The following is a 25,970-nucleotide window of genomic DNA, read 5'->3' as shown; positions in this document are numbered from 1 at the left end:
TGGTGCATAGTTCTGGCCGTATTGAGGGGGCGGAGGAGCTTGTTGGCCATACTTGGGCTCTTGCATCTGATAATAGCCATTGCTCTGCTGCGCGCCATTGTTGCTGTTGTAGTTATTGTAATAATCTGCCGCCTGACCTTGTGTCGCCATGGCGGCTAGGATAGATGTGGAGGAGTGACGCGATGATGCAGAAGAAGCAAGGGTTGTGGCTTCAGTTGATTGAGGACAAGATGTGGTCGGCGTCAGCGGATAGGATGCAATTGGGAAGAAGAAAGGAAAAGGAGGGGTGAGGTGAAAGGATAGCTTGAAAGAAGAAAGAAAGAATTATTAGGGTTGATAGCTCCGAAAGCATCAGTTGTACCAGCCAGTAACGGATTGAACGGAGACTGATTGGGCAAAACCAAAACAAAAGAGTGGCTTGTGAGCGTCAGGATTGTGGCAGGATCGACGCAGGATGGGTCAGTGCAGATCACTCTTAGACGTCATTGGAAATCAATCGTTGCGTTCCATTGGCTGCCATCTTGGGAAAAGCACACTATCACAACGACAACACACATCACCATACACTATTGAACCTAACCCACAACAATGATCCCTTTCATGAGTCGTCTCTCATCGTCCAATGCTCCGTCTCAAACACTCCAAGGGCATCTGCTCATCAATGCATCAGATCAAGTCGTTAATACTGTATTCAAATCACATTGATGTCTTCGCACGCCAAAACACCACTGCTGCAGCACTAGCGATTCACGGCCAATCTGGTGCCGAGGCTCCACATGCTTCTCTCTTAACACTCACAGCCAAGCCACCTTTCTCTCCGACTATCCGACTTGAGGTTCTTCAATTATTGCATGCGCTTCGGTTCACGGTGCCGGGTTCTAGGCGCTTGTGGGTCGTGGATCGTATCATGTAAAAGTTATTTTATGGGCTGGGCCCTTTCCCTTGAGGCAATACATGGAAAAATACGAATCCAGCCTGTGGTTAAGTTCACAATGTGACTTGGTTTTTTTATTATGTTGATAGCCTTCGGCATTGAATCTCACAGGCCAAATCATGACTCTTGACGGGCCTGTTATACGGGAGAAATAGGTCCATGGGCGGTCCTCACAATCACTACTTCAAAACAACTGAAACATTCCGTTAGTTGTGCGCAGCTTTTGTATTCCTGCTCCTCGTGTCGTTCATCCATATACATAAGTCATCGCATTCATGTGATACTGCTACAAAGCACTATTCTTTTTACGATACAACAAGCAAGCAGCCAGGAAAAACGGCACGCAGTTGCTTTATTTTAGCAGTGCTGCTATTTCAGCTGTGATGTCTCGGAACAAGAAATCGGTCCTATTGCCAGCGGTTCCAGGTCCACCAATGCCTTCATCACCAAACGGTTCCAACACTTGGTAGATGCCATCGCCAACCTGCGCAGGCGTCACGACGCTGGTTCCAGGATCGACGGGTCCAATGGGGACAAGGCCTTTGTACTCTGCAGTATCCCATTTCGCGTCTGCGGATCGGAATACAGATATGCCAATCGTATCCTCGGCGACAAGCAGGACCTTTCCTTCATATTTGGGAGGAAGGTAGATTGCATCGCTCTGGCCGAAGGTGTAATTTGCATTGGTGATCTTTACAGTTGTCGGGACACCTTTCTCTGCCTTGAGATCGAAGCGCCAGATTGCGTTAGGAGTGGGGTAACCCTGAGCGAGCAGGAGGTAGTCAAGCGCTGCAATGCCGCCTATGCCCTTCTGCGTTTGTACGATGTTCTCAGGAAGATACCAAGGAGTGACCTTCTTTCCGTCCTTGCTGACTTTCAGAAGTGTTCCGGGCCATGTTCCAACAACGAAGACGTTGCCTTCGGGATCTTGCTCGATGTCTTGAAACCCGCCGTATTTCCCTTGAGATGTCTCCGTGAGATTGATCTTGTAGATGACTTCTTTGGCAACTGGGTCGTACTTGAGGAGCCAATTAGTACCAGAGATATCCTTGCCCTCTGAAGGGAAGGCAGGTGCTGCGTCCGCGATGACTGAGACCAATCCCGTCTTTCGGTCCACCTGGACGGCGCCCATGTGGAAGTCGGGATTGTGAGAGATTCCTGGGAACTCGACAATTTCATGCTTCTTAGAATACGGATCGTAGATTCCTAGCGAGGCGTTCCATAATTGACTACTCTTCATCAGCAACATGTTTCAACACTGTATATATTTGAAGACGAGCTACGCTTCACATACCCAATGTAGAGCTTGCAAGAATTGAAGTCGAAATCGGCATTCTCCGGGTACAATTGGTATTGGCTTATCGTAAAATTTCCCTTGAAAGGCGCGCACTTGCTCTGGCGGCTAGCAGGATGTGCAGATGCAGCAGACGCGAGCGTCGCTGTTGCGATGAAAGCCCGAGACCCCTTCATTCTTCCAATCGAATGAGATCTAGTTCAAAGCTAGCTGTCTACGCCAATTGGCCTCGGTAGCAAGTACAATTGATTCAACGAGAACGAAGCAGCAACCACCACCACAAAGAAAGAGGACCTCTCCCTATTTCACCAACTAGACATGGAGCATCGGCTTCTCGCCGGGCGTAAGAACAATGCAAAACACATCAACCGGCAATTGCTTCCAAGTCCACCCAGATGAAAGATTAAATTGACGAACGGGAGGGACGGGCCTTGCGTTATGATCCCCTCCCGCTGCAAGCCAACATGTCATCAACCGTTCGTCTCTTAACATCCGCACCAGTCCATCACCTCGCTACACCATGTAACGACACTCACTGCAACATAGAAGCACTTCGTTCTTGGCACGCACACATGTATATGAAGCAATTGACGCGCTGAGCGTTCCAGAATCCCCTCGTACCATTCGCCATCTACCTTAACTCGCAGCACCAGGAACAAGAAGATTAAAATCGTACGGCGTCCATGGCATTGGGTAAAAGATGTCCCCGCCATGGTAATCGAACGAGCCTTGGCCGGTCGGCCATTGGACGTGTAATCTACTTTGGACGAGCGTGTGATATTGTCGATATGCGCCGGTGGTATGGAGGCCGCGCTTCTTAGATAGGGCTGATTAACATGCATGCGCCCAATGAGGGACTTGCTCGGAGAGGTTTAATATGGAGATGTACGCTGTACATGGTACCTGGGCCAGTACATTTCTAAGCGTCAGTGTCCCAAACCTCCTGTTGATCGATTATGGTGGCAAGGAAGAGTGATGGACACCTTGGTTGCTTTTTCTCTCCCTCGTTTGTGTTGCATTTGTTTCGGGAGGCGATTGATTTCCCTCACAAAATGTGTGCGGACTGAATCGTCACTGTTCAATGTATCCGTTGCACACAGATGCTCTGCAATATAAGTCGTTTGGAACGAAGTCGTGCTGGCATGGGTTACGCTTACCGGGTAATTTCACGCAAAGCATGCAGGTACGTCCGTGGGCCCTTACATATATCCTCCCATGGACTCAACTATAATATAACATCGCGTTAGCGATTCTTCACCGATCAAGGAAGAAACAAGGTAACTTGGATGAACAGAACACAAGATGCATCGAGTAAATGCTGCACACGGTGCGCGTTTAAGAAACCATGAAAGGCGCTAATCAAACGCTTGCTCATTTCGTGGGAATTATGATGCTTGACGCTTACGAAATCTATGTCTTGCTTGACGCCACGAATGCATCCATCATGATCCTCGTTAAAACATAAAGAATGACTCCCCGCTTTCATATGCCACTATCCATGGCTATTTCGATGCGACTTCGTCCTCCCCTCACTCGGACTTCTTGGGAAGATTCCACTTCGCTTCTTTGCCGCGGCTCTTGAACAAAGCTGTCCGCTCGCTGAAAACGTGATCAGACCATGCCTTGACCTCCTCAGACTCAATCTTCGATGCAACCCACGTAAATTCCCCAAGCTCGGCCTCTGGGTGCGATCGCTCGTACTCCAACATCTGCAGGAGAAGCTCGATCTTGTCGACGTCATGGACGAATTTGCTCTCAAGTGTCTCGCTGTCCTCGTACTCCTGCCAAATCTTCCTGATCTCCTTGCCGTTGAGACCGCCGTTGAATTTCCCAAGCAATGTGTCGCAGATGTAGTCCATGGTCTCCGCCTCTCGCCTACTCTTCTCTTCCTTCGGGACATCGTCTACTGGGGTGATGTCGCCGACGAGTGACTCCGCCATGTCGTGGATCAGCGCCATTCGTGTGCATTTCGCAATGTCAAGCTTCGAGGTGAGGGAAGCGGGCGCGGCCATGGTGATTATGCTCATTCGGTACATGTGGTCGGAGATGGATTCGGCATTGTTGATACCGAAGCGGCGCCAGCCTGCTCGCTTCGTGGTCTTCAGGCGCTCGAGGAGATGGAAGAATGGGACGGGGGAATCGGTGTTTTCTTCGTAGCGGGGTGTGACTTCTTCTGAGAGGACTGCGATTGTCAGCGGGTGGATTCTAATTCTCCATGGAGATAACGGTGGTGATGAAGGATTCGCATACGAATATGCCCCTTGATTTAGCACCTACCACTCTCTACTGTCCAGCGCTCGTGGGAGGTCTTTTGTTTCTTATTCGCAAGACCGGCGGAAGGATCTGTCTGTACGGGGACGCCGTTGGTCTGGGTGCTCTCGTCTACGGCCATGACGACGGATGCTCTTTACGTGATAATGTGAAATGAGTTGAAGGTTGGGGATAATGTGGTAGCAAGGCGCGACAGGTTTGTTTATAAGAAAGATAATGGGGTTTTGCGACTTGTTTGGAGAGAAGAGGAATTGTTGCCAGTCATGCCAACTAGAGCAATTCAATTGGCTCTACGTCACTAGTGTACCAGCATTTGGTCAATTGTCGCCTTTCCGGTTTGGGTTAGCTTTGTTTTGTGCAACTCCAGATCAACACCACAGGGTCCGTCCATACAGTTAGTCGGTGCGGTGCAATAATTATTCGATCGACTCTCACAGTCCAATCCTGCAATTATTTTCACTCTGAGATAAATCATTACGATGCGGGATGTCTCGGTCAACATCACAAGCCTCCTCCGCAACGACAACTACCTCCGCGCAAGCACCAGCGCGCAGCTTGTCGGTCAAAACAAACAACAAACCACCCCCGATCAGCAATCCGCTCCCGCCATCAGACACTAGAGTCTTTGTGACCAACCTCAGGCTACTGGACTTGGACTTACTACCGGACTGGCCAAATATCAGTGTACAAACATTCTCTTCCAAGGCTGCAGACCAGAAACAAAGAATTGGCGGTGTAGAATGGGCGCTGTTCCGCCTGTTCGAAATATGGGATCATGATGAGACCAGTCAGGTACGAACATAAACTTCACCATGCTAGGTTTTACATACTTACCTTCGAATAACAGAAGCTCCAGCCGTTCTTCCCTCCTCTCGAACCTCTCCAATCGCTGAACCTCCGCGCCGCTTTGTATCGATGCCTCAACGAGTTGAAAAAGAATGGGATCTTGAGCAGAGACGCCGTGCTCCGCAAGACGATGCTAGACGAATGTAAGGGCGAGAAGTTCTTCGAGCTATTGGCTAGTTTCTCAACTACCGTCTTGAAGAAGGTTCTGGCAGCCCAACCCGCTGAAAGTACAACGGCCTCCGTTGCTCGTCAGTATTCTACAGCTGCTGCACTCTCGTTGGACTCGCAGGCATCTCTGTTACCGCTCGCAATTGCACATAAAGGGGCGCTGAGAAACATTTTGAAGCGAAAGGATGAGAAACGGAAACGCTACGCGGAGTTCGAGAGTGTTCTGAATGCGAAGGCAAAAGATTTCAACGCCAGGATAAAACATTCCAAGGCAACCCCTCGATCTTCGAGACCGCTGGTCCCAGAAAATGAGGCTGCCGCCATAAAGAAACATCTCTACGACAATTGGGTTGGCGATCGTAAATGGATTGATGCTATGCTGCATGGAGACAACGCGCAGGCGGAAGATGCCTTTTTGAAGCGCAGGTTTGAAAGCGTATGGAGGATTGTCGAGGCTGGACGCAAGCCGGAAGAAGCTCTACCTGAGGCAGGTCTCTTGGAAAATCTTCAGTCGAGGGTCCAAGAGCAGCAGAGCAGGTTGCAAAAGTGGCAGCAATTTCACGACCGACTGCGAAACGATACAGCCGAACTGTCCTCAACTGCCTCAAAATCTCGAACGACTGCAACAGAGTTCAGGTTTGAAGATCATTTGCAATTCCAGGTTCGAAATCGTAGGGACAACCACAAAGTACCAGTAAATGCTCCCAAGTTGCGTCCAGAGTATGCGGACATCATTTCAGAGCTACACGACGGGCTTGAACAGATCTCCCAAACGAAAACAACTCGACAAAGTACTACACGCTCGCAGACGCAACAGAGCTCTACGTCAACTATCTCGCATCCACCCACACGCCAGAAACAGCCAGATGTCGTCCAAACAAGTCGAATTCTCGGTCATAGAACGGAAAATACTACCACATATCCGCAACATCAAACGCGTAAGCAATCGCGAGATTTATTCCCGATCCGACCGCACCCTCGCGAAGTTACAGACAGTCCAATTGACTCCGACGCGACGTTAGTTGGTCAACCTTCAACGATCATGAGCTCTGTTCCAGTCCTTCCTCGACCTACTCGCGCAATCTCTCCGCATCTACAGCCTTCCCCTACAGCAGAAGATGAAACTCAGCAAGGAATGTCTGACGCTCTTCCAACTGCTACATCTCCATCGCCAGTGAATCAAGAAGCGGATTCACCACCAGTAGAGACATCCGTGCCGCCATCGCCATCGCCGACTCCTTATTTCCCATCAGAGCCACCCGTCTTGGAACTCCCACCTCAAACAGAAGAGGAGGCCATGGCAGAGCAAATCATATCCTCAATCGGAAATGCCACACCATCGCCCGTGAAGAAGCCGCAGCCGCGTCTCTCCCTCGTCGAACGCACTCGAATGTCCATGGCCCACACAAGCAGCTTCGCGCCCATAGACGAGGACTCCGACATGCTCTCCCCTAGCCTCCCGGAGCTCCCTCCCCCTCCAACCATAGCGGAAGACCAAGAACCGACACTCAACAGACGGACCTCCCTCCTCGATCGCACACGCCTAAGCATGGCAGCCATGTCTGCGCATAGGCCCTCTGCCGAAGAGGAGAGGAAGAAAAAGAAGCGAGAGAGCTCCGCGAGGCAATCCCTCTTCCCCGTGAATCAGTTCGACACCCCGCGTAATCGCCGTTCGTTCCATGCCATCGAGGAGGCGAAGAGTAGCGCCAGCGCCCACACACCCAAGGAAGACCTCTTCTCCGACGAGGTAGACTACGACCGTGTCTTTAGGAGTAGGCCGCGGGTTGCGCACAGCCCCATTTTTTCGCCGGAGGAACGGGCGGCGGAGAGAACGGCCCAAGCGGATGGCGATGGTGATTTCGAGAACGGCGATGTTAGTGTGTTGGGGATTGGTGGTGAAGACGACGAGGAATTCGATGAAGGGGTCACGGGAGTTGATTTGGCAGATGTAGATCGCGATAGTGATGAAGATGGGTTTACCCAGGCGTGGGACAACAGTCCACTGAGGAAAGCCGGTGTGGGCGCTATGAGGCGTCAAGGCAAGCTGTTTGGGTAGTGTTGCCACGGGCCGAGTAGTGAGGCAGCAGAACATTACGGATGGCTTATAATGTCAATAATTATCTCCATTGCGTTGTTAGAAGTACATGATGGTTTATGTTCAAGACTACACATGCGAAGTGACAGAATGATAATCAATGCATCACTCAGAGTTCAAGAGTCACCGATTGGAAGCAAAAGGAATGAAAGAATCATAAAAATACATTTGCGTCGTCTTTCTCGTTATCGAACGGGGTATCATAGCGGTCCTTTATGAGCAAGGTAAACAACGTCGGTCCTCTCATCTCATCCTGTCTAATGGCTCCTGGCGATACGCAGCGCCTTCCTTCTATAACCTCTCCTCCGACATTAAGGACCAGAGAGACTAGCCAGCCTCCTGGACTTCACTTTGGAAAGACTTCCCACCCTTTCCTCTACAGGGGTATCCATGGTCTTCATCTTCTTTTCCGACCCAGTGACCTGGTCTTCTTCTATACCGTGGTAAACACAGACGCCTTTATTTGCTCCTTTGTATTTCACGTGCAATGGGCAGAGCGGGCTCGTGGGTAAATGCTCCGGAAGGACCCACTCATGCTTTGCGCGAGCCTCCGGGCTGAAGAGCTGTTCGTTACAGTACATAGAGTCCTCATAACCGTACTGCACGCGGAACCAATCATCTTGATCAACCATTGGTACCGGAGAATCTGATCGCGGCTTCGATCGTGGCGAAGGTCGATATGATGAGTCGGTAAAGGAAACGTCGGAAAAGGGAGCGTGATATCTAATCGCGGACAAGAGAAGTGCATCAGAGTCCCACTCCTCTCTTCGTGCGGTTGATGAATGATTGGCCTTCAGATTGCCCATGGAGTCGAAGGAGAAGTCGTTCGGTTTTGCATCGCGGTCCTTGTTGTTAGGGTTGGGCGTAGGAACACGCTGGAGACCAGGTGGAACAAAATCCGGTGGACACGATAAATGAGCTAAACTTTCCAGGAATGCCTCTTGCGGAAAAGATGTAGAGCCTCTTATGCTAGGCTCATCTGAGCAAACAGTGTGCGCAGGGGAAGTGCCCGAAGAGCTTCGTTTATGTTTCCTGCCGTTGAGAAATCGGCTTAAAGAGAAGCGTTGGCTCGATGAATCGGGACTTGGTGAATCCGGGGTAAGCGGCTCTGTGTTGAATGATTTGGACCCACCCCAGCGCCTCCGAGTGTTTTTCGCTATTTGCTGGGCCTCCTCCATGGCTGTTGTATTAGGGCTAATCGGTGATGGGAGAGAAGTCTGGTTTGCCTTTGGCTGTGAATTGTCGTTGGTACCATTACGATTCCTTCCGAACAGCGAACGGGACGTGTATCGGAGGTCCTTGGTGCGACGAGCCTGGGGGCTTTGGGGTGACTGCGGTGAGGGCATTCCATCGTGACTGATCGATGAGCCACTGGATATAGTAGTAACGGTGAATGGAAGAAAGCCGGGCGAGGAGTCAGAGCTTGCAGCAGCACAAGTTAGAGGCACCTTGTGAACGGATGGGCTTTGCGGCCGAGGGTGTGAAAGATCCTTGAGATTTACGAGCGCCGCTGCTGGCATGCAACGTCCGGGGAGCGACGATAATTCCATTGGAAGAGTAAGCTTCTGTGCTTCCGTCGGAAGCAGGTTCCTCCTGTCTTTTATTCCCCTTTGCGTTGGACTGGTGATATTGACTTTCTTGACATGTTCTTCTGTATGCTGGATCTGTTGCGAGGCTTTTTCTACGCCATGAAGTACTTCCGATACGGGCGGAGAATTGAAGTTTGGGGGTACGTATGCTAATTTCGTCTGAGGGCGGGGATGTTCATCAGTACTCTCTGAATTGCGTCTTTTCCTGGAGTCGTTAGCCTCTTTGGCCTGGTCGAACATTCTCATGTCCGGATTCGTTCTCCTGAGGCCCCTAGCGATGCTGCTTGTTGAAGAGCGCGTGGTGTCTTTTCGCGAAACATCATCGCTGGAACCCGAAGTGGACGACATTGGACCAGAGTGTGATAGCTTACTTTCGGTATTGATACATCCAAATCTGCTCGGGAGGAGACTTGGTGGGGAAGAATTGGCGTCTGCCTCTGGAGAGACGTCCCAGGTACTTGGAACAGATGAAGTTGGACCGCACGAGTTTTCGGACGACAGGTTTGCGAGTGTGTCGGGTGCAAGTTGAGACCGTGGTGTATACGTCGAGTCCTCTATGCCAATCGTGACACGACCAGCGTGCTCGGAAGAAATCCCGGTGCTTGGGTGAATGGAGTCGATCGCAAGAGCAGGCTTTGCAGGCAGGCTAACATCGAAGTCGTTGTGGTTACCAGAATCACGTTTCGTGACTGCGAAGAACTCAGGTTCAGGATCAGGGACAGGATCGGATGCAGGATGGTGTACGTTTAGGGTGTAGACTGAGTCGTTGACAATGTACGGTGTAAGATCGGCCAAGGTTTTGGCGGGAGACGGCGACATATGGGAGCCTCGTGGGGGTTGCAGAACAATGTAGTGGACGCCTTAGGTGGAAAAGAAGTATAATTCCAGGTGGTGGGAAGATGTGAACGGAAAGCAGCCGCGTCGAGCCGTCAAGGTAGGATAAATGTCATGATGAGTGATGGATACAAAGCAGATTGAGGTGGAGTACTTTGTTGTGTTAAAGGGCCGTAAAGAGGAAAGTAGACCGGATAAAGTCCATATCGGGAAGGCCGAAGAAGTTTGGAACAACCTTAAACGAAGATGCCCCAATCAATTCACACTTTTGCGCCGATGGTGCGCCTTGGCAGTGAATAAGACCAGGAGTAAAGGCCCGATAGAAGAACGACTAGAATCCACTTAGAACCCACTTAGAATCCTACTAGAAACCCAGCCAGCTTCAGAGTTCAGACTGTCAACTTGAGCCCCATCGCTAATGCCCACCGATGATTCGTCTAGAATCACACAAGAACGTCCTTGCGCCAGCGTGACATGTTCTTGAACCCAACCGCCGGTCCGGTCGCGTACACAATAGATTGGGAATCGTATTCAGTCCACTCCAGTCGTTTAGCCATGCCATTTCAATAAACAACATAAGCATTTCGTTGAACCCCACCCATGTCCCAGATCCTCAACGCCTGTCCAATGATGCGATTCATGGCTGTCCCGCCTCCCAGCCTTCTGGGTATCTCTCCTCATGAAGCCAATCCCAATTGTTACACATGCATCCCAAACCATGATATAGACCCAGATCATATATATATACGCACTTACTGTGTGCAACTTGAATCGGCGACCACAAAAAACCACCATCGCCGACTTCAAGAGAGAGGAGAATAACAACGAGAGACTCCAATGCTCAGATGGGAAAACGCTCATACTACTCGTTGTTTCTCTGCCTCTCTACCTTCTTTACCTTAGGTCGGCCGCTGTAAGTGCTTGCACCACACTGGTTCCGTCCACAAATCTCGTCTTGAAGATCCGGTTGGCGTTTTGGAACATGCCGTCTTTCAGACTCACAACGATGAACTGTGAGCCCTTGAACCGTGTCTTGATCAGCCGCCCAATGTTCTGCGTGTGCGACAGATCTAGCGCAGCATCCACCTCGTCAAGGATGTACATTGGTGCCGGCTTGAACTGGAGCAGTGCCATGATGAGTGATAATGCGATGAGTGACCTGACACGTATTAATACAGCGGACTTTGCTTCCGACAGACGTCACAGGTGGGAACCACTTACCGCTGCCCACCGCTCAATTCAGTCAGCGACTGCTTCCAAACTTTACCCAACATAACCTTTACTTCAAGCCCATCTGCAATAGTCTTACCCTCAGGCGGGTCAAGCTTAGCGAAACTACCTGGGAGCAGCTCATTGAAGATCTGACCGAAGTCGCCGTTGACCTTAGTCCATGTCTTGTGGAGAGCCTCCTTCTTGTACAGATCAAGGTTTTCGATCGTTTCTTCGATTTTCTTCTTGTCTTTGATCACTGTAGCCATGTTTCGTTTGAGGCTAGCTTCTTTCTTCTCGACATTATCGATCATGGCCATGACCTTCGGGTTGATCTTGTTCTTCATCCCTTGGAATCGATCAAGTAAGTTCTTGCGTTTTGCCTTACAGTCCGCCATGTTGGCTCCTTTGAAGTCGTATGGAGTGCTCGGTCGTCCAAAAAGCTCCTCCTCATCAGCAATCCATTCGTGCTCGTTCTCGAGCGATTTCAGCCTGCTTGCAGCTTCATCTTGTGCCTTATTGGACTGCTCAATCACATGCGTCAGCTTCTGCTGCTCAAGACTATCTTCATCAATAGATGATTTCTTTGCTCTGATCGTGTCATCTAATTCGCGGAGTTCATCATCGAACCCGGTCAGTTTGGCCTGCTCATCAGCTAGGTCCGCTTGTGCGAGGTCATGGGCATCCTATAACACATCAGTAATGTACCAAATTGATGCGAAATGTGTATATACTTTTAGTGTTGCTTGCTCAGCAATAAGGTCGTCTATCTCCTTCTGCTGTGCTTGCAGACTAGTCTGGATGTCCTGCAATTGATCTTGTGCGCTAGCTAGGTCGGCGCCGCACTGTTCAGACTCTACCATAGCTTCACGCATGGTGGATTGAAGCGGCTTGATGGCTGCATTGTTTTTAGTGTAAGCTTTCCTCAACTTCTCCAGGGAATTTTGAAGCTCTGCAAGCTTGCTGTCCTTGTTGTTCTCGAATTCATTCATGTCCCGCTCAATACGCTTGATGTCCTTGGCCGCTTCGTCTTGTCTTGCCTTGGCGACTTTGATATCTTCCTTTAACTGCACGATGCTGCTCTTCATCTCTTCAACACGTTGAATAATCTGTGATATGTTAGCTTCTACTATTATTCTTGCATGCGATGCCCAAAAACTAACCGAAGACGAAGAGTTTCCACTTATTTGCTCTTCTGTGAGTTTGATTTCGTGCGTCTTGAGATCAAAGTCTTGCTTTGTTTTGCGAGCTGCATCCATCTTCTTCTTCTCACGAGCCATCGTGGCTTGGAGGTCATGGAGTGACCTTTCCTGTGATGCTAGTTCCGTGTTGATTTCGTTCAGCTTCTGCAGTGTGACGAGAACGCCACTTGACTGTGGTGCACTACCTCCGGATAATGTTCCTGCAGGGTCGTAGACATCTCCCTCGAGCGTGACACTCTTCATACGAACTGCAGGATCGAAAGTTACGCGCTTGGCTGTCTCTGCGTCATCACATACAAGCGTTGAGCCGAAAACGTAGTCCATGGCAGCAGTGACCTCGTCCTCATACCCAATCAATGAAAGGGCCAAGTCAACCTTCCCTGGTGCCAGCCGTTGTGCAGCACCTATCTTCTCCGCTGAAGCACGGAATGCAGCGATTTTGTTGAGAGGGATAAGGGTCACTCGTTTCTTGAGTTTTCCCTTCTGCAGGAGCTCTGTACCGGTCGCTGCAGTATCCACTACGACATTATACAAGCGACCGCCGGCACAAATTTCGAGCGCAGTACCTGCGCGGGTGTGGTTTTTGTCAAGTGTGAACAGTTGAGCGACAAGACCCTTGACACGCGAACGGTCGAAATTGGGTGATGGGTCACTGTAGCTGAAATCGATGTTCGCCACGCGCCGTTTCAAGCCATCTGCTTGTTGTCTCAGATCTCTTATCCGGGCCTGAATGTGTGATTCCTGCTGGTACATCTCCGCGTCCTTCTCAGGTTCGAAGCCCATCTTGGTCAACTCAGACTCGAGGCGCCTAGCTTGGCTCTTGAGTACTTCCAGCTCCTTTAGCAGGCCGGAATTTTGCTCTTTCGCCTTTTTAGCCTTCGGTTCGTCTTCCTTGATTTGCTTCTCAAAATGAGAAATTTGGAGCTTCTTCTGCTCTTGCTCGGTGGCAGCAGCGCTGACCCGGTTCCTTGCTTCTTGCAATTGACCCTGGTAGCCACTTTCCTGGCCTTCTTTTGAGCCTACACCTGTTTGAAGTGTTTGCAAAAGCTCCTCTTTCTCCTCGACATCTTTCTTCTGTTTCGTGACCTCATCGTGCGCGGCATTGTATTTCTCCTGTAATCTCTCGTATGCGTGTTGTTTCTCCCTGAGTTGCGCTTCGAGTTCTTCAATGCTGCTTTCAACCCCTTTCCTCCGTTCGATGTCTTCTTTCAAGCCAGACTTTTTCAGGTCTAAATTGGTCGTCAATCGAACCATGCCATGAGAATGCTCCTTCACTTTTTCTTCGAGGGCTTGGAATTTACCACCCTGTCGAAGCTCCTTTTCTCGCGTAGCTTTGACTTTCTTCTTGTCTTCTTCGAGAAACTCGATCTCCTTCCTCATGCGGACAGCGGATGCTTCCAGGTCTGTCGCCCGTTGCTTCTTAGCTTCTAGATCACCAGCGGACTGCCGGAGCCTCTCTTTGTTCTTTACATATTCGTATGCCACCACTAGTCTGGTCAAGCGTTCAAGATCACTCTGTGTTTGTTGGAAATCTAGAAAAGCGCGCTTCTCTTGCCTTAGCTTTTCGAGCTTCGGGTCGATTTCGTCCTGCAGCAATTCTGTAATCTCCTGAACCTTCATTTCCTTTTTGGCCATCGTCTTGAATGCCTTGTCTCGTCTGTCTTCAAACATACGTGTACCAGCTGCCTCCTCGATCATAGCAAGGATCTCCTCTGCCTTCATGTTGAGGACCTTTGTGATGCGACCCTGCATAATGAGGAAATTTGGGTTGTTGATATTGAGACCGACTTGTTGAAAAAGAGTTTGCACGGATTGCTGTTGTGCTCGTACACCGTTTATGAGGTATTTACTCGTACCGCCCATGACAATCTGTCTTGTCACCGATATTTGCGCATGTTCAAGATGGCCGAGGGGGCTCTTCGATTTGTCGCTATTGTCGAAGACGATCGTGACGCTCGCTTTTGTGACGCCGGCTTGTCCGCGCTTGTAGATAAGATCCTACGGAATAGTATTAGGGTCCAGAGATCATATCGTGTGAACGGTCGTCTAACCTGAAGGTTTTGCGCCCGAACAGTACTCATATTCGTTATACCAAGCACGAAACATATCGCATCCAATATATTCGACTTTCCGGACCCGTTCAAACCAGTGATCGAATTGAAACTTGCGTCCCTGTTGGCTGTGAGTTATATGTCGCTTTCGATGGGTGAGGTAAACAAACCAGCCGGAAATGACTGTGCGGACGGCGTAGGATTTGAAGCCCTAAACTTTTGTCAGACTAATTGTCATGGATCCTATGGCCATACTCACATCTATAACTATCTCAACAACCCTCATGTTGGCGGCTTTTGCTGTTGTTGTTAGTTGTTGTGTTTTTGTTTATTGACACAACGGAGGTGACCCCGGCGCCACGGTGGGCGGGATGACTAAAAGTCGCGCCGCGCTTTCACGTGGCGTAATTGGAGGGGTCGGTCACGTGGTTTCACAATTGACCTCAAATATCGTCAGCTCCATTACAACATTTGTAAACACCTATTCTCTAAAAATGATAAAGGGATTTGCAACAGGCAGTATTGTTTACTTGTAATTATTTTGGCTGCGTTGCGATATCAATCCAAAGAACAAATAGCAACCTCAACGATGGATCGTTGGCATTGCAAGGTCCTCCTTTCTCCATTCATTCCCTTTAATGTATAGTACAAACAGTATCATTTACTCGACAATAGAATTAATGGACATCGCCGAAATAAAATTACTACACAGCTATATCGGTCGTTTGTCATTTGTATGCGATGTATTGTACCCGGCATAGCCAAAGCCTTCATGAAATCACCGAATTGGATAGAGATATCCAAGCATTAGACAGCGTTTACTACAACTTGTTAATTGGACATTGTACTACTGACAGGCATGCGTTTCTTGCTTGCAAGAGTTATAGCTACGCGTCGTATTGCAATGGTAACATCGAGAAAACTTCCAAAAACTTGTGCATGTTTGACCAGAACTTCTAGGTCCCCAGAGAGCCTACAGTCTTTTGACCTGCTTTTGTCAAATAGTGTTGTCATTGGTTTCTGGTAAACGGCATACAGTCATTGGACACTCGGGTCATCAGTTGCCAATTTGCAATGAAGATATCCTACGTCCAGAGAGGCTGGGAGAGAAGAGTAGAATCGCATACCGTGGACTTCAAGGTTAGTCTCGGCACAAGCAATACATACGTGTAGCACTTGCAGACTGAAACATAAAGCAGATATTTTAGGCTTGTTCAAATGTGCAATCAATCGGGCTCGGATACCTGCCACTAAGCCTGGCACCTCAACCCCTTTCTGCGCTAATAGAATAGCTCTGCTACTGTTACAGAGCCGCAGCACGTCGTAGCAACGTCTCGAAATGCTCAAAAATCCATTCTCATTATTTCCCAAATCCTAATTGGCAGTTTACGGAGGTAGCTTGTCGTTCGCAAATTTCCCTCATCCGCGATGGCCTGGGTCAACATTAGCGCTTCGAAAAAAAGGTCCTGCATCTACAGTCACCAGGCCCTTGCCAGTCGCGATAGTGATTCATTACCAATCATACCATCGGAAGCACATGTGCTAGTGGAACCATGGGATTTGGGCAACGAGCGAGGTTTACAGCATTCATCCTCAAATTCGTCACGTCAAGCATTCCTTCACCTGACACTCGGTTGCGATACGGGCTCATCATGCAACAACCACTACATCTTGCACCCGGCATCTGTGATCCGGGCCACCCATGTATCAGACCCAAGCTTCGTGTGGTTCAGTGTTTGCTAACCATCTGCGGCACAGAAATTGATGAGAAAAAGCCTGCACTGTGTACGTGTGCATCTGATTAGGTTTACGCCATACAGGACATTCACTTGCGTCGTTCAAGATTCGTAACGACGATTCATTCGTTTCCATGAAAGCTCACACCACTTTCATGATGTTCTATAATGCATACAACGCCAGTTCAAACAAGCTCTGGACAAGCTCGCCACCAAAGGCTTGTGTGACGGGTTGAGAACTCTTAATTTGATTGCGGGGCGGGACCATGGCTAATTAGGAAGGTTCAACTTCTCCCGCCTACCAATCAACACCATAATGACCATATCTGGACATCCAACATTTTGCGCAATCGCAATGGAATCTGGCGTTTGCTGCATCCAAGCACGCCTTATTCGACCTTGGGGAAGCTTCGTTTCCTACAAGTTCCCGTGCTTCTCCTCACTTAACCCAAGTCGTCTGTTCCACGAGGTACCATATAAAGGACGCATAAATGGGCCTCTAGATTGTGCAATGGTACAGACGCAACCTTCTTTTCATCCAGATCAGCCAAATTCGCATTTTTGCAGGGTCTACTGACTTCGGCGTCATGGCTTCGCTGCTTAGTCGACTCCGGCGAAGAAGTCCCACTCCAGAACAGGAGGCAGATTCAATTGCAACAACAGGGACGAATGAGCCAGCCACAGAAATTGTTTTAGAGGTAACTAAGCCTCAAGACAAAGGTCAGGCTCGTGATGATGAGAAACATGACGATTCCACTGGAGTGTCTGGGTCTAGCGATATCGACGACGAGGCAGACCTTCCCGACGATGTACGCGAACTTCCTAGGATCGTTCGTAATATTGTCAGTCTGGAGGATGATCCAAATGCTCCGACGATAACCTTCAGATACTTTGTTCTCTGCTTCATCTTTGTTCCTCCTGGTGCTATCTTGTATCAAATGGGCATCTACCGTACCACATCTGCTGTTTACCCAGTGCTCTTCGTCCAAGTCGCTTCACACTACGTCGGCCATTGGCTTGCGGAGATCTTGCCCAAGACTACGATTCGCATTCCCTTTACAAAATTCGAGTTCAGTCTCAATCCAGGGCCATGGCATATCAAAGGTATGTAATCATATAATTTGATCCTGCTATTAACACTGACATTCACAGAAAATGTGCTCGTTACCGTTACCGCTGCCTCAGGGGCCACCTCTAACGCGGCATGGGCGTGTATTTCGCTAGCTCAGCTCTACTACAATACCAAAATTCCAGCTGCAGCATGCATTTTCTTCATGTGGGCCATTGTCTACATCGGATATGCTATGGCGGCACTTGCACGGCAGCTTTTGCTCTATGACCCGATCTACACTTGGCCGTACTCGCTCATGCAGACTGCTGTCTTCGAAACGCTGCGTAAGTCTGCTCGTGATTCCTGGATCGCTCGGAAACAAAAATACGCCTTCTTCGGTGCATTGGGATTCATCATAGTCTGGCAGTTTCTCCCTGAATATGTTTTCCCCCTGCTGAGCTCGCTCTCGTTCCTCTGCTGGGTTGCACCGCGAAATCCTACCGCGAACTTTCTCGGTGCCGGTATTGGCGGAATGGGCTTCCTCAATCTTAGTCTCGACTGGGCGAACATCTCAAATCAATCGCTTACCAGTCCGATGGTCGTTCCATTTTGGACCACTGTTGTTTTGACCGTGGCCTTCGTATTCAACAGCTGGATTCTGCTCCCAGCAGCGAAATGGGGAAACCTTGGAGAATACAAGTTGAATTTGATGAGCAATCGGGTTTTTCTTGAAAACGGCACACGGTACCCAGCGGCGCAGCTGATGACTGCCGATCTGCAATTCAACGAGACCGCTTATGCTGAGCTGGGACCAATTTACATGGGCACGCAGGCCATCTGGAGTCTCTTCTTTGACTACTCGAGCTACATCTCAGCATTGACCTGGATGCTTCTGTTTGGGTACCCTCAACTCAAAGCCACCTACCAAAAGCTCCGCATGCGCGTAGTACACCGAGGGGCAGACAACATTAACCACCTCTACACCGACCGACTCAACGTGTTACAGCGCTCATACAAGGAGGTTCCGCTGTGGTGGTATATTGCTCTCTTTATCGCCTCCTTTGTGACCATCATCACGATCCTGGGCTGCGGCTATTTCTTCATTCCCATTTGGACCTTCATCGTTGCGATCTTCTCTACAGGCGTCATGATCATCCCATTCTCCTGGCTATACTCCTTCTCCTCTTTCCAGGTGCCCATCGGTTCCTTTAACGAGCTCCTCTACGGCTTTATGATACATGCCGTAAGCGGTCACCGACACCCAGCTGGTGCCAATGCCTACGGCTCCATCGCAGGAGACGTCTGGTACCGGGCGCAGTATATGCTGCAGGACCAAAAGATTGGACACTACATGCACGTACCTCCGCGAACAATCTTCTTCTCCCAGATCTTCGGCGAGCTGATCGGTGTGCCCATCAACTACGCTGTCATCCAATGGGTTCTCTCCGCAAAGAAAGACTACATCCTCGGCATCAAGAAAGACCCCTTGAACCAGTGGACCGGTCAAAGTCTGGCCAACTACAACACGATGGGCGTCCAGTACGTCCTCATCGGCCCAAAACGCCTCTTTGCCCAGCACATGTACAAACCCCTTCCCTATGCATTCCTCTACGGCGCCTTGGCCCCTCTAGCCCTCTACATCCTGCACCGTCTCTTCCCAAAGTCCAAGCTCAAGTTCCACCTGTGGAACGTGACAATCTTTGGCGCCGGCGTCAGCCAGTTCTACGGAAACCTGTCCACAGGATACATCTCACGGTTCATAGTGGGCTATGTCTGCATGTTCTGGTTCTACAGGCGTAGATTCGAGACATGGAAGAGGTACAATTACATCGTTGCCGCTGCCCTGGATGCGGGATTCAATGTGGCCATGTTGATCATGTTCATCGCGTTCTCGAGTGGCAAGGTCGTGTCGATGCCGAACTGGTGGGGAAATAATGCGGAAAGTGTCGAGAGGTGCTTTGTGCTGGATGACTGATAGGCCTTCTGCAAAAGGAAGTATGTTATCTTCCTCAGTGAGAGATATTGAAATATCTGATAATTTTTGTTCGCCTACCAGAATGCGTAGTTATTGGAAACAGTACGGTGGAATGTACATGGATGTAATTTCACTTCCGTAGGGTACCCCATGGAATCATGATTATTATATGATCTTGTATCTTGAAATTTGTCTACAGTAAGCCATACGCTGGCTCATGTTCCTGACAACTGACCAAGACCACTTCATGAAGATACAGTGACACCCAAATTACTACCTCACAATTGAGCATGGCAATTAACACACATCAGCGATCAACTCTGGGTATCATTTCTTCATGTTATAAAGCTACCCCTATCCTTCAATCCAGTCCATTCTCTCTCTATCGCCATTTCAACCCCAAATCAAAACTATATACATCAACCCCCACCGTCCCATCCATCCTCACTCCACCACCATTCAGGCCAACTGCGTCGCAAGCTGATTCACTTGATCCAACAACGCACTATTCTCCCCCTTCGCATTATTCTGCACCTTGCCGAGCAAATGCTCCACCGTCTGTCCGGGATCCTCAATCGCGATGCCCTGAGCCGTCTTTATCCTCGCAACCTGGAACGCGAGGAAGAACTTCGGAACCTTGATCGCGAGGCTGCCTCCCTCGCTTCGGATTCCGGCCTCCGTGGCGAGGTAGACGTCGAGATTGTCCTGGAAGGTCGCGAGGTCGGATGAGGCGAGGGGGTCTGCGGTCGCGAACTTGTCGAGGGCGAATTGGAGGGGAGTGGAGCCGGAGGTGGAGAAGTCGATGGAGGAGAAGGTGGTTCCGGAGGCGGTTTTGACGTCCGGGACGTTGCCGATGGGGGTGCTCGAGGTGTCGCAGGTTATGCTGGCAGCGAGCTCATCTGCGATTTCTTGGGTTTCGGCTGGGAGGGCGGTGCTGCCGACGAGGAAACATGGCTGAGCTTGACGGGCCTTGAGGGGTTCTATAAGTGTGATTAGTTGTTTGGTTGTGATATGATATGTTAGAGTGGGAAGATTTACGAGAAATTGATGCGCCTGCTAGCAGGGAGAGAACGCAGAGTTGAAGAGTATACATCGTGAAATGTTTGGGGTCTTTGAGAATGCTAAAGAGGGTAAATGATAGATTGAAGAATATGTATTTTGGTAAATTTAAAACAAGAAGAAGAATACAAACAACGATCAACGCTGCCCTCTCTATGTTGTACACCACGATGCTCTTATACCAATGCCTCCTGTCTGACCTCTACGTGCCGTTTCTTCCAGAATCATACCCTTGACAAGGGCATTTGTGACATGCCTCCGCAATTGCCTTGGGTTGAGCTCTTAACCGAGCCTTGCATGTCAAGGCTTTCAGGAGTATGGGGAGTAAGTGGCGCCAGGCTTCGTTTGTGGTGTTGAGGCGTAGTTGCGACAAGTTGGGTGTGAAGATTGTCGGTGTGTTGTCCTATTTGGGCGGTGGACGGAAGCGTTTCAGATCGCGCTGGTCTCGAGTCAAGCAAAACCAACAGGGATGAGACGAGGCCAAACCTCCTTCTATTGTCGAGGAAACGAGATCTTGTCATCCTGTGCTATACACAGTATATACTATATGCCAGCATATTTGGTTTGCTGTTGTTGAATACATGTTTGATCTACTAATCCGACCATCCTTCATTTCAACCTGTCATCTCACATGGTTTTTCGGGTGCACTAAACGAATCAAGTGTGAGCTGCACCTTCTGTACCTTTTTTTGGACATTTGTATATTTTCACGCTGAATAGTGGAAGTTGCAGGTGCATAGTAGGCAATATGGTAAAGCATTGCATTCACAGATCATAGTCCACACTGCGACTAGATTCACTTCGTCTTTCCCACCATGTACTCTCGTCAGTCTTTATTCTCAAATTTCAGTCCACTCTCTTGTCTCACTGCTCCATATATACTCGGAATGTCTCCTTTGTCGCCCAAGTGCTCCTTCACTTTAGTAAGATGTTCATTGGCGACAACCAAAGCTGGCATGCTGGTACCAGTCTCCCGTGCAAGAGACAAAGCATGCCCTGCATCTTTTTTGGCAAGATCAACATGGAAGAGCGGTTCCTCCCTCTTGTAATAATCTCCGGCGAGCATACGCGCCGAGTATGCTGCATATGGACCCGGGAACATGGCTTCGATCCATTGGTGCAAGTTATCTGTCCCTAGGCCGGTCTTTTCTGCCAAAGTGAGCCCTTCGGAAAGCTGTTCAACCATGTTCAGGATGAAGGTATTGCCAATTACTTTGAGCAGGGTGGCATTTCCCGCGGGCTGGTTGGAGAAATCTATGTCTGCGCGACCCATCACGCCCTTTGTATATGGTTTCACTTTGGACGTTGCAGCCTTGCTACCTGCAATCACGCAAACGAGGTTGCCAGAGTTTGCCATTGCGGGAGCACCAAATACTATGCAGTGTGAGCCATGGTGGTCTAAAACCAAATTGGCATGTAGGAATATAATATACCTACCTGGCATGCCGACGAATTCCGCGCCCTTCGCTACAATGCGCTTCTCCAGAGCATTGGTGGTGTCTGGGTGCACGGTAGAACAGTCGACAATCAACTTGCCAGATACCGGACTCTCCAATATCGTATCGACTGTATTATTCACGGTGGCGTCGTCACTGAGACAGATGAAAATTATATCAGCACTCTTGACAACGTCTTGGACGGAATCGACGACCCTGGTCCGATCGTTCCCCAAATTCGCTGCCAGATCGTCGGCCCGAGCCTTGGTACGGTTATAGAGAATCAAAGGATTGCTGCCCAGATCACCCTTCTCAACAAGGTTTTTGCACATGCCCTGGAGAGTCACAAGCGGTATCAGTGTCGAATACTATTAAGATGGTAATCATTGAGAAACTGACCCTGCCCATATTGCCGAGGCCAATCCACGCTATTTGAGGTGCCATGATGGATCTGACGAAAGCTAAGTATAGGATCGATGTATCGTTTCGATTATCTTGACTGGCAATGAAGATGCAAGTGTATTATCACAGACTATGAATGCTGATGTTTAAGAGAGCACTGCGACGAGCGTTGGGGAATAGGTACGGTCCCGTGAGCAGCCGACAGCTCGTACTGTATGCGACAGAACCCCACCTTACCCCAGGTAAGCAAGTTAATACCTTCGTATTGGTACCTTTTACAGCTACAGCTACCTGACCGTTCTATTCAAGTTATAGGATTAGCTCATTATAATAGCGTCGTCACTCCTGTTGTGAATACACCTGTACTACATTGATATGGTATATCCATCTTCTCTCTGGTCTATGCTCGCTTGCCTGCGGGGCAAAGATTGCGCTCGATTAACTTTCAAAATACCTAGGTAGGTATGAAGTCATGCATAGGTATGCATATGTCATTACGTATGTGCAGTACATACATACGCCAGGGTAAATATTGAGGGCTTGCAGCCAGTTTCTTTATGATAATGACAATGACTGACTTGAATGCCGAAGTCGGTCGGATTTGCTGTCCGAGTTCTTATCGATTAGCCGGCGCAATCGATTAGAAAGTTGAAAAGACGAGAATGGGCGAAGGGAGGGATTAATTAAAGTATCCGACTACAGCTATGACGCTTTCCCCCTCTTCCTCTCTTTAATCTCTCTATATTATATCGCTCATAATTTTGTATATTTATCGCATTCCAAAGTGTTCCCTACGGCAGCACCACAATACCTATATCCACAGTAATCCGGGCCTCCCTTATTATGAGGCATGTTCATCTGTCAGAAAAGTCCTGCTCTGAGCTTGGGACTTGCGTCAAAGAATGCCGTTCGTTTTACCCTTTGACTCACCCATAGCTTACCCACAAATTGACGCCCGACACATTGGCATGTGAACTCAAGCTGAGCTTCTACAAGCAGTTTCAACCTCGTATTTCCGATAGCATTGGAAGGCATCAGGGACAATTGAAGCAGCTGTCCCCATGTCACCCGCAATCCCCATCGTTTTCCACTGCCACAAGCACGAGCTACTCCGCGACCGGCATTGACCGCCCATACAGTACTCATCATCACCGAAAGAGCTCCGCGAAAGAGAGGCAACGAGCTGAACGTGATCAATTGATTAAATCGCTCAAGGAATCGCCCGGAAAACGAGACGCACGCAACTTCCTCAAGCATTTCGACACCTCTGCACACAAGCCGCGACCGAATGCCAAAGCGAAACAAAGCTCAGGCGACCAGCGCACACCCGGATACTTCACTGCAAATTCAATAGTGCATGAAGGAGATGCTGTTCAGCGGGCACATCACAATGAGTGGAGGCTGACTCGTACAGGCGTCAATCTGGGGATCTTGTACGAGCCGACCAAGGCCATTCAGAACACTCCTGTATTTGCGCAACAGCCACTCCCAGAGGTAAATGTGCAAGAAAGGAGCATTTCTGTAGATCCACTGCATCTTGCTCTTGTCAAGCTGCGCCAACCGCAGATGCTCGACGATGCGACTATTGGTGGTATCGCTCTCACCCTGGGCCAGATGGCTCGCTTGGGGTTGAACATTGCCGTGGTGGTGGATTGCGACGAGGACAGTGCTGTAGATGACCTGGAACTGACGGCAACGTGGGAGAAGACTGTACGCGACGAGTCTGCACGCATTGTCGACGCCCTCGAGGAGTACAACGAGCCTGGTGCTTTTGAGGTTGGGCATGCTTTGTCCTATTCTGCGGTGGATCCTACAGAAGTCCCAAGTACCGTGCAGATTCGGGGTGGTGTCGAGGTCAAAAACAATCACCTACTCTTACCTCCCATCGAAGACGGAATTATTCCTGTCATACCGCCCATTGCCTACGATGCTGACCTGAAGAAGGTCAGGGTGCATGCGGACGACGTGCTGCTTGCATTGACCAGGGAATTTGCTAACATCAATGTCATGAATTCGAGCAGCAACGACGATAGATCTCCCACTTCATCAGGGAAGGATGCAACGGAGAAGCCAAGTGTGGATCGTATCATCATTCTGGATCCCCTAGGTGGTATACCGTCAGAAACAAGGCCCGATGGCGCTCATGTCTTTATCAATCTCGAGGCAGAATATCACGATGTGCAAAATGATTTACGTCGATTACAGCTGATGTCCACATCCGGAGAACAGCGCCAATCCTATTTTGGCAGCAGCAATATATCTTCAAGAATTGCTGAGACCCAGATTGCCAATGTGGCCGGCTCAACTCCGAAACGCATACCGGCGGGGCTGAGCGCCAAACGTCACATCAAGAATCTGGACGCTGTCCAACGAGCCCTGCAATTATTGCCCCCATCATCATCAGCGATCATCATCACTCCTGCTGAGGCCGCCATATCATCACAGGTCGCACAATTGAGCGAGCCTTCTGAAGGTGTTCGTACCAGGCGTTCGAAAAATCCACTCATCCATAATCTGCTCACCGACAAGCCCATGATATCGTCATCACTACCCAGTCCTCTAGTCAACCGGCCATTAGCATCGACAGCGCCGAATCCGTCCACATTTCTTAAAAAGGGCATTCCCCTTACCATGATACCCGACCCCAGAACGAGTGGACCTTGGAGGCCCCCTTCATCTTTAGAACCCAGCATTGAACTTGGGACAGATCCGCGCATCGACTTTCCTCGCCTTGTACATCTCATTGAAGACTCTTTTCGCCGTAAGCTAGATGCCGAGCATTATCTCCAGCGCATTCGAGGTCGTGTCGCCGGTATCATAATCGTAGGCAATTACGAGGGTGGTGCTATATGCACATGGGAACCCGCACGCCATCCAGGTGCAGAATTTACACCAGGGCTCGACCATCCGACTTGGATACCCTACTTAGACAAATTTGCTGTGCTCACACAATCCCAGGGCTCCGGTGGCGTTGCAGACATTGTCTGGGGAGCACTGACCAGGAGTTGCTTCCCTAATGGTGTAGTATGGCGAAGTCGGACCAACAACCCAGTTAATAAGTGGTATTTCGAGCGAGCGGTGGGCATGTGGAATCTACCAGGAGGGCAGTGGACTATGTTTTGGACCACGGAAGGGGTCGTGGAGGAGTGGCGGAAGCAGGTTAAAGAGCAGGCTCACAAAGACGGGGCCGATTTCATGACCAGATGGGATGCCTATGTCAAAGTGTGCAAAGGTGTCGTGCCCAGTTGGGCCGATGGAAAGAGTCCTGACTAGGAGGATACAATGAAGTCTCATTCAGGAGTTCTCCCGATCTGAAAACTACCCCCGAAAACATTACCAGTATCCCGTGCAAGCGGTCTTTGTCTTGACGTCGGCTGTAATTTCCCCCAAGGCAGTGAACAATGCCGCTGTATTCAACAGTCTAGGAAGGGGATCTCATCTCGCTCTTACTTCGTCGAAATACCGGCAAGGTTGAGATCCAGCATGGCAACTAGCCCTTCAGCACCCTGAGACCCTCACCATCGCCTCGTTCCCGTCCTGGTGGACAGAAATGGGACATTCTGGATATCCCTTTTTGCGGATATTCAATAGGGATGTCGACATAGGCGCTGTTCATGCGGTGTCGTCCTGGGTCGAAACTATGCAAAACTGAACTAAACAGCCCCACTGACTCCCAGATCGAATATTTGACACAACCTCAACGGCGATGGTTCCCTTGAAGTCTTGCAGCGCTCACTCTGGTCACAAGATGCACCATCGCGCGCGCTGAAAATAAGCTCAATAATCCATGTTCTCCGTTGATGCCAAGGAGCTTATAG

The 25,970-nt window shown here is 49.6% G+C and overlaps 9 protein-coding genes across 9 annotated transcripts; 4 read left to right on the top strand and 5 right to left on the bottom strand.

The window, feature by feature from the left end:
• Positions 1-975: 975 nt before the first annotated feature.
• BU24DRAFT_419062 (uncharacterized protein) lies at positions 976-2,230 on the bottom strand. The gene has a single exon (XM_033527121.1). It carries the CDS (start codon positions 2,181-2,183, stop codon positions 1,287-1,289), a length of 897 nt encoding a protein of 298 aa, XP_033387778.1. The 5' UTR covers positions 2,184-2,230; the 3' UTR covers positions 976-1,286.
• A 1,304-nt stretch (positions 2,231-3,534) lies between these two features.
• Positions 3,535-4,530, bottom strand: BU24DRAFT_419060 (uncharacterized protein). The gene has a single exon (XM_033527120.1). The coding sequence runs from the start codon at positions 4,238-4,240 to the stop codon at positions 3,758-3,760; it is 483 nt and encodes a 160-aa protein (XP_033387777.1). The 5' UTR covers positions 4,241-4,530; the 3' UTR covers positions 3,535-3,757.
• Positions 4,354-4,758, top strand: BU24DRAFT_120328 (uncharacterized protein). The gene has a single exon (XM_033520889.1). It carries the CDS (start codon positions 4,444-4,446, stop codon positions 4,654-4,656), a length of 213 nt encoding a protein of 70 aa, XP_033387776.1. The 5' UTR covers positions 4,354-4,443; the 3' UTR covers positions 4,657-4,758.
• Positions 4,759-4,912: 154 nt separating this feature from the next.
• Positions 4,913-7,655, top strand: BU24DRAFT_439572 (uncharacterized protein). The gene is made up of 2 exons (XM_033530314.1): positions 4,913-5,291; positions 5,347-7,655. The coding sequence occupies exons 1-2, from the start codon at positions 4,986-4,988 to the stop codon at positions 7,567-7,569; spliced, it is 2,529 nt and encodes an 842-aa protein (XP_033387775.1). The 5' UTR covers positions 4,913-4,985; the 3' UTR covers positions 7,570-7,655.
• A 264-nt stretch (positions 7,656-7,919) lies between these two features.
• On the bottom strand, positions 7,920-10,016 carry BU24DRAFT_459108 (uncharacterized protein; the record flags this gene model as incomplete). The annotated part of the gene is made up of 1 exon (XM_033531699.1): positions 7,920-10,016. One exon carries the CDS (start codon positions 10,014-10,016, stop codon positions 7,920-7,922), a length of 2,097 nt encoding a protein of 698 aa, XP_033387774.1.
• A 6,510-nt stretch (positions 10,017-16,526) lies between these two features.
• Positions 16,527-19,352, top strand: BU24DRAFT_120271 (putative OPT oligopeptide transporter). The gene is made up of 2 exons (XM_033520888.1): positions 16,527-17,333; positions 17,382-19,352. Exons 1-2 carry the CDS (start codon positions 16,817-16,819, stop codon positions 19,253-19,255), a joined length of 2,391 nt encoding a protein of 796 aa, XP_033387773.1. The 5' UTR covers positions 16,527-16,816; the 3' UTR covers positions 19,256-19,352.
• A 329-nt stretch (positions 19,353-19,681) lies between these two features.
• BU24DRAFT_419052 (uncharacterized protein) lies at positions 19,682-20,654 on the bottom strand. The gene is made up of 2 exons (XM_033527119.1): positions 20,294-20,654; positions 19,682-20,235 (listed from the first exon to the last, which is right to left on the bottom strand). Exons 1-2 carry the CDS (start codon positions 20,346-20,348, stop codon positions 19,715-19,717), a joined length of 576 nt encoding a protein of 191 aa, XP_033387772.1. The 5' UTR covers positions 20,349-20,654; the 3' UTR covers positions 19,682-19,714.
• Positions 20,655-21,043: 389 nt separating this feature from the next.
• BU24DRAFT_419051 (6-phosphogluconate dehydrogenase 2) lies at positions 21,044-22,324 on the bottom strand. The gene is made up of 3 exons (XM_033527118.1): positions 22,150-22,324; positions 21,752-22,085; positions 21,044-21,688 (listed from the first exon to the last, which is right to left on the bottom strand). Exons 1-3 carry the CDS (start codon positions 22,192-22,194, stop codon positions 21,141-21,143), a joined length of 927 nt encoding a protein of 308 aa, XP_033387771.1. The 5' UTR covers positions 22,195-22,324; the 3' UTR covers positions 21,044-21,140.
• A 434-nt stretch (positions 22,325-22,758) lies between these two features.
• On the top strand, positions 22,759-25,637 carry BU24DRAFT_120241 (N-acetylglutamate synthase). The gene is made up of 2 exons (XM_033520887.1): positions 22,759-23,059; positions 23,149-25,637. The coding sequence occupies exons 1-2, from the start codon at positions 23,003-23,005 to the stop codon at positions 25,423-25,425; spliced, it is 2,334 nt and encodes a 777-aa protein (XP_033387770.1). The 5' UTR covers positions 22,759-23,002; the 3' UTR covers positions 25,426-25,637.
• The last annotated feature ends 333 nt before the right edge of the window (positions 25,638-25,970 follow it).

Source organism: Aaosphaeria arxii, assembly GCF_010015735.1.
Source record: "Aaosphaeria arxii CBS 175.79 unplaced genomic scaffold BU24scaffold_2, whole genome shotgun sequence".
Taxonomy (NCBI): domain Eukaryota; kingdom Fungi; phylum Ascomycota; class Dothideomycetes; order Pleosporales; genus Aaosphaeria; species Aaosphaeria arxii.
Note: the sequence above shows the minus strand (reverse complement) of the source record. Positions and strands in the feature narration are given on the sequence as shown.